Source organism: Lactuca serriola, chromosome 2, assembly GCF_051521515.1.
Source record: "Lactuca serriola cultivar US96UC23 chromosome 2, Lser_US96UC23_V15, whole genome shotgun sequence".
In the NCBI taxonomy this organism is placed as follows: domain Eukaryota; kingdom Viridiplantae; phylum Streptophyta; class Magnoliopsida; order Asterales; family Asteraceae; genus Lactuca; species Lactuca serriola.
In genome coordinates this window covers 47555642-47569209 of record NC_136409.1, presented here as the reverse complement: position 1 = coordinate 47569209, position 13568 = coordinate 47555642, and the positions used below count along the sequence as shown (strand labels likewise).

The 13568-nt window shown below is 32.0% G+C and overlaps 1 protein-coding gene across 2 annotated transcripts; it reads right to left on the bottom strand.

The window, feature by feature from the left end:
• Positions 1–3578: 3578 nt before the first annotated feature.
• LOC145086217 (Translation elongation factor EF1A/initiation factor IF2gamma family protein) lies at positions 3579–12207 on the bottom strand. Of its 2 annotated transcripts, XM_079023962.1 has the most exons (21): positions 12079–12207; positions 11947–12004; positions 11711–11755; positions 11361–11438; positions 11150–11239; positions 10915–11004; positions 10153–10264; positions 9086–9131; positions 8878–8949; positions 7728–7790; positions 7451–7605; positions 7283–7347; positions 6770–6920; positions 5720–5825; positions 5448–5583; positions 5260–5324; positions 5020–5184; positions 4506–4578; positions 4122–4183; positions 3932–3961; positions 3579–3828 (listed from the first exon to the last, which is right to left on the bottom strand). In XM_079023962.1, the coding sequence occupies exons 2-19, from the start codon at positions 11948–11950 to the stop codon at positions 4140–4142; spliced, it is 1560 nt and encodes a 519-aa protein (XP_078880088.1). In that variant the 5' UTR covers positions 11951–12004; positions 12079–12207; the 3' UTR covers positions 3579–3828; positions 3932–3961; positions 4122–4139. The 2 variants fall into 2 exon arrangements, with proteins under 2 accessions (XP_078880088.1, XP_078880087.1); XM_079023961.1 differs by having other exon boundaries at positions 3628–3961.
• Between the last annotated feature and the right edge of the window lie 1361 nt (positions 12208–13568).

The window sequence follows — 13568 nt, the reverse complement described above, 5'->3', positions numbered from 1 at the left end:
CATTGGTCCTGGAATGAGTTTATACTTTTTTCTTCGCGTAAATTCGATTAAGGATCTAACGAGTTTTTGTCGGTTGGCACCTATTAAGTGTACAATCGTAGCCTGTAGTTATAACCAGAGTCTCTTGGAGGGAGAACGGGGATTTGTGTATAGATCTATACGGGGATGACACCCCACACCTCAGCTGTTCGCTACAGTTAGACTAACTCAGTTTAGGGTGACGAAAACCTTATAGTCAAAGTCAAAATCGGCGTCCAACGACGCCAAGACAAGCGAAATTGTCATTATTTAGTATGGTTATGACGGCTCGCTTAGAGGAATTGACGTTATGAAGTTTACGGAAGACCTTTTTTATTTAGGCAACATCGGGTTGTCTGGGAACATTCTCGTTACATGCGCTTACATTCTCTCTACATTCTATTTACCTTTTTAGTCAAATAACAATAACATACATGCATTAATACAAGATCTAACACAAACACACTAAACAGTTTTCAGAAAATATCGGATTTTCTTGTGGTTTTCAAAGTTATACAAATCATTTTCACAAACATGTTTATGAACTCACCAACATTTTTATGTTGACCGTTTTTCAAAATAACTTGTATTCTCAGGAAACCGTTGAAGCAGGATGAACAAAACAAACTAATGGATATTGTGTTATATTTTGTTTCATCATACTCTTACTATTTTGGCATGTAATATTCAAATACAATACTCAATGTAAACAATGAATGTTGTTATATTACATGTGTGGTGAAGATGATGTTATGTTTCAATGATATTCACTGTAATGATATTTCAAGATGAAGTCACGCACAAGCCCCCGGACGTTTCCGCCGTCTGGTTCGGGGGTGTGACAAAAACCACAACAAAACTTGTTGAAAAGGACCAAATCTGCAATTTTTCAAACGTTTGGACCGTAACCACATAAAATGAGAAACCACAGGGACCATTTTTGCAGTTTTGTCATAAAAAAATAAAAAAAAAACACAAACAAAAAGGCAAACATCCCACAACATAGAAAATATAACTAATATCCTAATTTTAAAAAAACCAATATATGTCACTCGGAATCATCGTCCTCGTCATCGACCTCATCGTCTTCATCATTCTCTCGAGCGTCACTCTCGTCATGAGAATCTTCGCTCTCGACGAACATATCAGAATCCTCGTCTGATTCGTCAAACAAGTCATCGTGAGAAAACTCTATCGGCGGCTGAATATGAGTCCTATAAACGTGTTCCACCAAATCAGCATGAAGTGTGTGATGAATGTTGCGATTGTGTACTTCTCTTCTATTCGCCCTATACTCTTGTGTACCAACGGCTACTCCTTCGACATTTGGCAAAACTTAATTTTCGTTGTACCGACATATTGCTCTTCCTTCGTCTTCAAGAATCATATTATGCAATATGATACATGCATACATTACGTGTTGTAACCTTTTCACTTCATATGACCATGTCCCGACTAATAGTACTTGCCAACGTCTCTTAAGTACACCAAATGTTCGCTCCACATCCTTCCTAGCTGACTCTTGCGCCTCTTTAAACTTATTCCTTTTCGGGTCGTTAGGACATGTAAACGATTTCACAAAAACAGACAAGGGAGGATATATACTGTCAGTAAGATAGTATTCACGCTTATATGCTACCCCATTTGCTTGAAAAGGTACATCGTGCGACTTTTGAATGTAGATATCATTGAATACCGGCGACTGGTCTAGCACATTGATGTCATTGTTTGCACCAGCTGAACCAAAGAATGCATGCCATATCCAAAGATCATGTGGTGTGATATCCTCTAGAACAATCGTCGGCTCTTTGTGGTAGTCTCTCATGTACTTACCACGCCATGCGTTGGGGCATAATGACCAACCCCAATGCATGCAATTGATACTACCAATCATTATAGGGAATCCATGCTTGCCTTCATGTACCGTGTACAATTGGTGGATATCGTTCATAGTTGGTTTGCGCAAATATCGTTCCCCATAAACCAAACAGATCGCTTTGCAGAACTTGTACACGCACTCCAGCACGATACGCTCTAACATCCTAAAATACTCGTCTCATATGCTGCGTCCATGTCGTATGTTAACTGACGAATTGCAGTCGTGCATTTTTGAATGGGAGAGAAACCTTTTATCCGCCTCGCATCGATTTTCCATTGGAAATATGGAAAGCGGCCTTCCAAATCGCCAACAATACGTAAGAATAGTTCCTTCCTGATCCGGAACCGACGTCGAAACTTTACGGTGTAGATGGCGTCATCTGAAAAGTAATCTTCTATAAGACGATCGTGACCGGCTTTACGATTTCTACGCAACCGCGGCTTTCTTGGTTTAGATCGTGCACGTGATGTTTCGTCTAGCCGGTTTTGAAAGTATACAACCGTTTTCGCCATGACGGAACCGATAAACTTAGCCTCTTCTAAAACCGTCAAATCGAATGATGAATATGATGACATTTTGATTAATATTTTTTAGAGAGAATTATAAGGTATGGGTTATATATATATATATATATATATATATATATATATATATATATATATATATATATATATATATATATATATATATATATAACCGTTTGAATCAAAAAAATAAAAAATAAAATAACAGACAAATCAAATGAGGAGTGAGAATGCGACATCCCCACCCCCGCCCCCCCCCCCCCCCCTCCTTCCCAAGCTTCGTTTCCCGCACCGACGGTGCGGTGTTCCCGCATGCGAGAATCTTCCCGCACCCCTCCCCACATACCATACCGTCCGGTCTTAGTGGTTGCAATAATAAAATAAAACATAAATCTCTATAGGTTGCATGAACATATAAGAATTATTGTATGTTTTCGTTGCACATAATCGTGTGTTAGAATCTCGAAAACCTATCACATTTGATCTATTATTCGTAGATTAGTGCTTGTAGGTACCTTCTACCACCTACCGCAAGAAACAACATGATCTCCAAGAGCAAGAGATGACATTACGGTGCAATGGTCAAGACAAATATTGATGATGTTCGGTCTGGAATCCTAACCTTGAAGTTGAAGTACTCACCAAATGTCAATAAAGTTAGGGATGTTTGGAGGGAAGATCACCACAAAGCATGTGCATCAAAAAGTTTATGTATCAAAGTTCTTTTGGCCTCCTTTTTTTGTTGTTCTATGTAGTCTTTATGTCTTTTTATGGGACATGTGGCTTGCCCGGGTGGTCTATTCCTTTCTATTGGTGGGATGTCCCCAACCTACTATCGTAATTTTATTGTATTTTTTTTGTTAATAATTTTTTTTCAATAGTTGTCCTTTACTAAAAAATACATGAACTATTAGTATGTTGTCATAAGTGGGTGTTTTCTAGTGTTACATGTTATAGGAACAGGTGTAGTGGCTTATTGCATAATCGTATATGCTAAAGTCTCTTTGTACACAACAGTGGCTTGTTACATGATCCAACTGTTGGGTATTTTGTAGTTCTCAACTATAAAGCCATGATCTCGTTAAGTCTTTAGTGTATGTTATCTCCACTTAAGCAAGTTTTTATGGTTTAAATCGTAAGATGAAGGAGTATGAGTATATATAAAATATAATACCTAAATTCCATTTCTTCTTGGCTCATAAAACATTACACAAAGACACGTAAACTCCATTTGTTTGCTTACAAAACATGCCCAAAAACACACAAATTTAAAAGGTTCAATTTCTTCCAGTAGACTTAGACTTAGCAAACCCAATAACCATGAACATTAAATCCCATGGTTAAACCTAATAATCCAAATGTTAAAGTCATAATAGCCATTTCTATGTCCATCGCACAACATAACATCTAGCCAATATCATAGTGACATGAAAAAACAAGACACCATCTATCAAACACAACCAATTTTGGCAATTTTTTAGAACAAAAAAGTCGATATATTGTCACTCACCTAGTATTGTAGACTCTGCTCACATTTAGCCTGTATAAGAATAAGATTGAATTGTAACTTTTCAAAATTAACCAAATAATATTTAACAATGAAATTTATATATATATATATATATATATATATATATATATATATATATATATATATATATATATATATATATCAAACTCAACATTGGATACGGAATTACCTTCTGTTTCAAAATTGTTTATGCACGAAGATCCGTAACTTTTCCAATTGCAACTGTTTTTCCTGTATAAGATATTGTTTAATTGTTTAATTGATGACGTCATTTAGGTAAGATTTGTGTAAAATAATATTTTTTTTAAACCATTAAAACGATGTAGTTAATAAGTAAAACCATTATACTTTTTTTTACTGTTTAAAAAAAAACATTTTTCTGAATTACTTGATTTTGATATTGAGGAAAAATAAAGAAAAACACATTTAGTCACTGAAATATTATTTAGTAATCATAAAATGATGGGAAAAATGGTTTTCTAAATGGTCTACAAGAATACTTTTTTGTATTTTTCCTTTTAGAGTTTAAAAATATTAAAAAAGAATTTTTCACCTTCAGAGCGGAGTGTAAATCGACCAAGTTGTTGAAAGTCTGTGAATTTCTCGATGCATATCATATTAGTCACCTGGGGAAAATATAAAATAAACAACAATAAAAATTTTAATGTCATTCAACAAATTTAAATTTATAAAGCAACAAATGACAGTATTTGAATGTTTTAACTGTACTTTATACATAATTTAATTATAATTAATGAACTTTTTATTTGTAAAAAAAAATTGTAACATAACAAAAACTTATTAAAACCCAAATTATATATATATATATATATATATATATATATATATATATATATATATATATATATATCTTATAGTTACTTCTACAAAAAAAAATGTAATTTTACTAATCATGGATTTTTTTAAAAAGATTTGTCCCGATAAAATTACACAAAAAACAAGGGGATAAAGGAAGAGGTAAGGAAAAAAAATTAACAGTGTATAGAATGGATATGTTAAAGGGGGCAAAGGGCAAAAGGGTCTTTTTGACAAATAAGAAAAGTAACCTGAATACGGCATATGACAGCAGCACCATTCTTGACAAAAAGCACCTTCTTTTTCATTGGTTTTCTGGTTTTAGGATCAAGTTGATGCATCAACTCAATGATCTCACATTCCTCAACAACAGAGTGAATATGCAAGATAGCTTTGTATCCAGCAGTGAAAATAGCCTATAAAATTAAAAAGAAAAAAAATCCATAAACAATAATGAAATCCAAGATGAAAGATTTATTTAAGGTGAATACATTTTCCAACAACTCAAGAATTTGCAACTGAGCTATGAACTCATGAACCACTGGTATTGGTTTTTCTGCAAACAAAAAAAAAAGAAAAACATCAACAGTTTGTTTCGTTTTATTAAAGTAAAAGTATATGTTTATTTATTATTAATATTAGAAAGAAAGGAAAAAGAAAATATAATATAATATAATACCAATACTGCAAAGAACAAAGCCTGAAAGTATGTCTTCTTCTTCAATCCCAGATACTCTGACACGTAGATTCTCACCGGGGCCCGCACTCCTTACTCTATCCTCATCCATAAATAGAGCAAGAACTTTCACTTGAACCTGCATACCGAATTTACAAATATGCCCTTTTAGATCTATTATTAATGTTTGGAAAATGAAATTGAAAATATCTACCCAATTACTACTACTATGCTATTGCTATAATATAATTAATACACAAATAAATGGAGAATACCTTGTTTGGCATTATGAGAAGATTATTGCCTTCACGTATGCTACCAGATTCAACTTTTCCCATAACAACAGTTCCCATGTCCTTAAACTTGTCAATAATAGGCATTCTGAAATATTTAAAATTAAAAATTTTCAAGTTACAAAATAAATAAATAAATATATTAAATTCACTCTGTTCTATATATAACATTTGATGAAATGTAGTTACTGTTCATAAGCTCATGTTAGTCTGTCATGACAATGAACAGTGACTTTTAGAAAATGACAGAAATGGTCCCTGTTTTGAAAAAAATAGCTTCAGAATTGGTTCGTGTGTTACAGAAAGTATCCTCATCTAATACAAAATTACAAACTGGTCCCTCTGTATATTTTTTTTAAAACCGACAGAATCAGACCCTGTTTGTAACTTTTTGAAAATGACACAAATGGTCCCTGTTTTGAGAAACTATCCTCATCTAATACAAAATTACAAACTGGTCCCTCTATTTTTTAAAAAACTGACGGAATCAGACCCTGTTTGTAACTTTTTAAAAATAACACAAATGGTTCCTGTTTTGAGAAACTATCCTCATCTAATACAAAATTAAAAACTGGTCCCTCTGTATATTTTTTTTAAAACCGACAGAATCAGACCCTGTTTGTAACTTGTTAAAAATAACAATGGTTCCTGTTTTGAAAAACTATCCTCATCTAATACAAAATTAAAAACTGGTCCCTCTATATTTTTTTAAAAACCGACAGAAATGGACCCTGTTTGTAACTTTTTGAAAGTGAAACAAATGGTCTCTGTTTTGAGAAACAACTTCAGATATGGTCCATGTGTAAAAAAAATTATAAAATTTTACCGAAATGGTCCCTATGTACATTTTTTTTAAAAACTAACAGAACAAAGAAGCAACCAAGTCCAACATCAGAGTAATGCAGTAACAATAAGGTTTACTAATAAGACCATTATAGAAGGGATATATATATATATATATATATATATATATATATATATATAAAAGAAAAAAGGAAAAAAAAGTAGAAAAGATATTACTATATAAAATACCTAAATGGAGCAGTTGGATCACGAAGAGGAACTTCAATAACATCAAGAGCTTCAAAGAGACATTGACCATTGAACCAAGGGCATATTTTTTTGTCCATTCTTGTTTGCATATTAGTTCCAAAAAGACCAGATATTGGAAGAAACTGAATATCTGCAACCATTTTTTTTTAAAAATATATATATTACTACCATTATTTATAAAACCTTACCAGAAAAGAACAGTATCAAAAATCTGCAAAACCTTAAGGCATTGTACTTTGAAAAATCTACCTAATTATAGCAGTGAAAACTGCTTTGTATTTTGATGGAAACTATTAAAATTAGGTAGATTTTGTCAAAGAATAATGTTGTAATTAAAGCCATATGCTACACAATAAACAAATAAAATAAACTATGTTGCTATATATTAGCTTCTATTTAACACAACCTAAACACCTTTCATCTTATCTCAATCAACCTAAATGATTCTTAATAACTAACAAAAATATGTAAAAAAGTTAAAAACATTTTTACCTTTTTTAACATTGTATCCTGAAGATTTCAAGAAAGGAACCATTTTCGATTCAATTTCATCATACCTAGAAAAACAAGCAGGGTATTTTAGTAAATACAAGAATTAGATTCCTGGTATATATACAAAGGATAAAGAAAAAAAAAATAGTGGTTGACTAAATAAAACACCTCTCTTTTGACCAGTTAACAGTTGGATCATCCATCTTATTGACAACAACCAAGAGCTTAGTGACACCCAAAGTCTTTGCAAGTTGAACATGTTCACGAGTTTGTCCACCTCTCTCATATCCAGTTTCAAATTCTCCCTTTCGAGCAGATATGACCTAATAAATAAATAATGTGAATGTGATAACAATTTAAGTTATTATATAATTAAGTTAAGTTATCATAATAAAGGTAAAAGTAAAAAACAATAACAAGATTTTTTTAAGCAAAAAAGGTTTACCAGTACTCCTATATCAGCTTGAGAAGCACCCATAATCATGTTAGGTACATAACTTTTATGCCCCTAAAAGATAAAACAATTTCATATAATTAGTTAAATTGAAGGGCTAAATGCAAAAAAAACAACTTAATTTAATTTATTTCTATGTTACAGCATTGTACTTTGAAAAATCGACCTATTTATTGCACTGAATTTCCAAATTTTTCTTATTAGAGAATCTCCAATGGTTAGCCTCTAAAAAGCTTTTTACTTTTGCCACATTATAATTCTACTAATCTTTATTCATAAAAAACTGTTGATATATACTCTCTCCAATGTTCACCTTTTAAAAAGCTTTTTTTTAGAAATTAACTAAATTATACTTATCATCAATCATCATATATTATGTAAACTACCCTCATATGATTTTACATTTTTTAAGTATGTGTCATATTTTTGAAGACTAATAACATTTTAATAAATAAAAAATGCTTAAATAGTACTTTATGGTAATGTTTGTTAATCTTTGGTATTTTTAATTTTTACCATTTGAAAATTCTGACAATTACTTTTTTATGGTATGATTTTCGATAAAACATATTTAAATCTATTTTGCATATGTATTCAAATATATTAAATAGTAAAAAATAAAAGATAAACTAATATCTACATATGATTAGGGTGTAAATTTAATTGTTATGAAATGCAAGGACCAAAATGGACAAAGCCTAAAAGAAGATTAAAAGTTTAGAGAATATTAAGTGGTTGGAGTGACCACATAAAAAAAGTCATATTCAGTAAAAAGTTTTAGAAAAAAGATACTCTTAGAACACTGTATTTTGAAAAAAAAATATATCACTAAAGTCTATAGTAGTGAAACTTGGTTTATATTTAGATGAAATTGCTACAGTTGATAGATTTCTCATGGGAATAAATGAAAGTAGGATTCTATAATAAAAAATTCAATGAATGCATACTATTTCTTACATTTGACAAGAAATATACTACTCAAGTGGCATCTTTTATTAAAAGCCCTTTTAGGAAATACTGAAAGAGATATCTAAGTAATTGCACTTTTTTTCTCATGATGACTATAAAGTATAAACAAATAATATATTCTCTTTTTCTATTTTGCTACTTCAAAAATATAATGGAAAAAAGAGTTGCTTACAGGTGCATCCAATATGGTGAAACGTGTAGTTTCTGTCTCAAAATGTGCACGTCCAACTTCAACTGTTTTCCCCTGAAATGAAAATTTAACATTATAGAAATTCATATGAAACAAGGTTAAATTTTGGAGCTCAAATTTTATTAATTTAATAATTGAAAGCAATTTATAAATCTTCCCATTTGGAATGAAAGAGGTAGATTAATAATACCTTTGCTCTCTCCTCTTCATTGGTATCCATAATGTATGCCATGTACCTAGTGTGAATTAAAAGTGAAAAAAAATAAACATCATGAGAAAAATAAAACAAAGCACCTCAATGAAAAGTGAAAGCCACAATAATTTAATAATTTCATAAACCCTGGGAAAAACTGTCAAACTTGTTTTATGTGAGTAGATTCTTAACATCATACCTAACCATCTAAAAAAGCAACAAAAGATTCTACAATCAAGGATTCTGTTAGGCCTAAATTGATATGTAAAGGGTAGTTTTGGAATTTTCTTCTAGGTCCAAAAGGGGGCATAGAAATATGACCCTTGACTTGTAGGGTTTTGAAAAGATATTGAATCAATCATTTAACATGACTCTTGTAAAAACACACTAAGCATTTCAGTATACTTTTGCTATTTTCTCCTCATTAATTAGCACTTTTCAATATTAGGAGTTATATAACTTTTAGAACTATTTATCCATCACAACTCACTCAAATATTCTTCCAACATTCATGAAGTTGCATCTCTAGGTTGATTATAATTTTTTTTAATTTAAAAGAAGAGAAACATTGGGATTTAAAGCAGCCATGTTAAAAAGATAAAGGTTAAAGAAGCAATAGGATTGAAACTAAAGGGTTGAAGTTAAAATGTGTAGAAAATATAAATAGCTGACTATATTGGAAAATTAAAAGGATTACATTATATCAGCTTAGATAAAATAAAAAGAAAGCCTCTTAATGATAGATTCGAGTTTGTTCATTAAGAATTTCTCTTCAACAATCTCAAGTACTCTAAAGTCTTTCTTATATTTCATTAAACATTGCTTGTTGATGATTATTTGTGTGTAAATCTGTAGATTCAACTGTTAATTACATCCTAAACGAGACAAATTAGAATAATAAACACTTTGTATTGTTTAAGCTTTTCAAAGATCTGTTACTTTGAAAATTTTAACACGTCCTATTAGAAGCAGATATCCACCCACACAACAGCATTGTGAAAAGACGAATGAACATTGTTAAAAACATTAATGCAGCCAATTATTAAAAGACTAGAACAACTTACCAGCTCTCTCTACTCTTATCCTTGGCTTCTTTCTCATATTTTTGAATTGTACGCTCATCAACTTGGCCACTGAGGTAAAGTATCTGGCCTCCAATGGTAGATTTTCCAGCATCTTTAGCACATATGATAAAACAAATTTGTGTCAGATGATGAGTTACAAGAGCTCGATATTAAGGTGGCTAAAAAAATTGATTTGTTGTGCTATAAGACTACTGAATGTGAGAAAGAACTTAAATGATATTTTGTCCTAGGTAGTTAAGATGGTGCCTAAATAAACAAATAAATATAACAAAGAAAACGGATGAGAGAGGAAAACAGTTTCATGAAGTACTGCTTGTGATAAAAAAAAACGACCTAAAAGAGGACACTTGTCATTGAAGACAACATAAGAGAATAGTTTGATGGTAAAGATTCACGTAATCAATAAAAAAACATAAGTAAAGTATGAAGTTGAGAAAGGAGGGCTACATAATCAAAAACTATGTTATAATCGGCTATGAAGATGGATGGAAACATGTGTTTAATACTTTAATATGCATTAGATTAAGAGTTCAAAACTGCATATATAAATCAAAGCAGAACTATGAAGAACAAGTTGAAAATGTGAGAACTAAAGATTTAGAATCATAACTAGATCAAAAGTATGCTATGCAAAACCCAAAAAAGTTTGAGTGCACAAATAACTAGATCAAAAGCCAATATGTCAAAATCAAAACTAGTTCATATGCACTACGAAATTAACAACTTAAGAAATTAACTCACCAACATGACCGATGAATACCACATTTAAGTGTCTCTTCTTATTCTTCTCATCATCAACAGGTTCTGGAGCAGAAGTTGCTTGCTCTTTCACTGGAATCAAATGAGATTTATGCTTTTTGAGAAATTAGATAATGATAATCTTGAAACAATTCAGAAAAGTACATATCTCTGCTTTAGAACAAACATCTTAAATGGAATGTGGACATAAACAAAGAGTATCTATCATATAACAGACCTGCAATGGCAGCTTGTGGATCAGAATGCCCTGTGTGGGGGTTAGCATCCTCCTCCATGTGGGAGTCGGTTTGTGACTCATTCCTCAAATCTGCACAGACAAAAAGGTAAAAGCTATTTAGATTCATGGCAGAAAGACTCAACTGAAATTAATGGGGAGAGAAAAGAGAAGAGGATAGAAAGGCCAAATTGAAGGAACAGATTCTCCATACCTTCTTCCAATTTATCCAGAGCTATGGATTCTTGATGCTCCCCACCATTCTCATTAGTCACCATGTTGCTATCTTCACCTAGCATTTAAACAAAAGAATATAATAACATCACAGAAACTTAAGTATCTCCGAATCTCCTTTATACTTCAATCATTGAGAGTACTACTACGAAACTATTTTTCAGAACGAATCCACAAGGGAACAAAATCTGAAAACATAACTAGAAGAAGAGACTTCCTAAATCCTAAGTCTAGAAGAACTTCTACAGATCAGTATACAATTCCTAAAATCAGAAAGTACGAATCTACAAAAACTCTTTATGCTTATGAAATCAGATCAAGGAAACCTACCAGATGAGTCCAGTTGCAAAGCGCGAATGTCCTCCTCGATATTATCTGCGATTGAAAGAAAGAAAAAAAGTTCAGTATTCCGCTTAAATTTTACAAATATTTTAGGGATTAAGAGACAAAATACAAAAAGAAAATCCGATTAGTGAACTACAAGTAAACAGATATGAACGATGTAACGATGATTAAAACGGATTGAAAACAAAACTATAAACTGATTGAAATAGAGAAAACCTTACCCATTTGTTGAACTGCGATAAACGCGTTTTACGAAACAATCAGGAATTGTCGTTAAACCTGAAGTAAAAGGAAGAAAATTATGCCTTTAAATTGAGTAGAGGAGATGAATCTGAGAGTGGGAGAGAAGTTACTAGCAGATAAACGGCGAGATGTTGGGCGTCGCTGCTGAAAGACTGTAGAAGCAGAAAATTGTGTAAAGAATTCAGAGGTTTAGGCTTTCTTATGAATTTCGGGTTGGCATCGCTTTGATATTTTATTATATATTTTTAACGAAAACATTTAGGGTTTGTTGAAAACTTTTTTTTTTTATATATTTTCAGAAGATAAAGTTGATTTTTTATTTTAGTTTGTCGAAAAATATTTTTAGTTTTAGTTTTCTATAAAAAATTTAGAAAATATGTTTGTTGAAACCTCAGAGTTTTTATTTTTATTTTACAAATTTAGAAATTTGGGATAACTTTGAAGAAATATTTTTCTAATTTATATAAAGCTTTCAAAAAAGAATATTTTTATTTTCTTTGATTTCTTAAAAACTAAATCAGCAAATGTGTTTTTAAAAGTTTTATATTCATTTGAAAATTTTTATGAAAAAAATGGAATTTTTTCCATAATCAAGTGCACCTTTACTTTTTGAAATAGGGAAATTTTCACTGGAACCTAACTATCTTTCGTATTTTTGTTTAAATGGTCCTTCGTGATTATTTTTTGCATTTAAATAGCTTTTACTTGTAAATGACCGGTCACTTTGGTACTTTAAGCCATATTTGAAGGTAATACTACTGTGTGGAGTGCCAACTAAGCGGGTGAGTCAGCATCGAGTCATAGATGAGTGGACTCGTCTTCCACCTAAGCTGACACTTAATCCGGTTTAATACCTTCATTAACTGCTACATACCTACCAACCACCCTTAGAGGACAAGGAATCGTCGGTGGTGGGGGCATAAAGCACCATCACAAACCCATGGGGCTTAACCTAGCATATTCTCGAGACTTTTTTACCTTAATTGGGCAAACAGGATTCCGACCAAAACCCTAAATACCGACAATGTCGGCTCCACCACCTCCTTCATCTGAGTTAATAAATTCATAGGAGTTTCTCAACCTCAACGACTTGCATACCATTGTTTGCGACTGTGGAGACAAGATTGTTGCCAACCAAATCGAGATGCAGAGGCTCAAAGATCAATTGGGTAAAGATTTCATTATGTGTCGTGTTGATCACATCAGTCTCCAGTACATGTTGGAATATCATGACAGGCAGTTAAAAGTGATTGTTGTGGTGATGGGCGGCGTCATGGTGGCAATGTTTGGGGTGATGGTGGTGTTGGGTTATGAGCATAACATCATTCTTATGGTGTTCATGCAACCCTAATTGCTTTGATCTAGGTTTTTCTACTATGAACACAACAACATTGAATACCAAAGCAATGATCATAAGAACTAACATACAACAATCAAATTGACATACAAACTAGGGTTTAGATCTTACCTTTCTTGTTATGTAGTAATAACAAGTTCTCCTTGAATATCCTTGACCTTTGAAAGCTTAGTGCCTCAAATGTTGCACTTCTAATGGAGTCACAAACACCACTAGCAACAAGATGACTTAGGAGAGGGGAGG

Coding starts and splice junctions, on each gene's coding strand:
- LOC145086217 (XM_079023962.1), bottom strand. Junction 11,240..11,360: donor TCTGGATAAATTGGAAGAAG/GTATGGAGAATC, acceptor TTGTCTGTGCAG/ATTTGAGGAATGAGTCACAA. Junction 5,185..5,259: donor TTCTTGAGTTGTTGGAAAAT/GTATTCACCTTA, acceptor TTAATTTTATAG/GCTATTTTCACTGCTGGATA.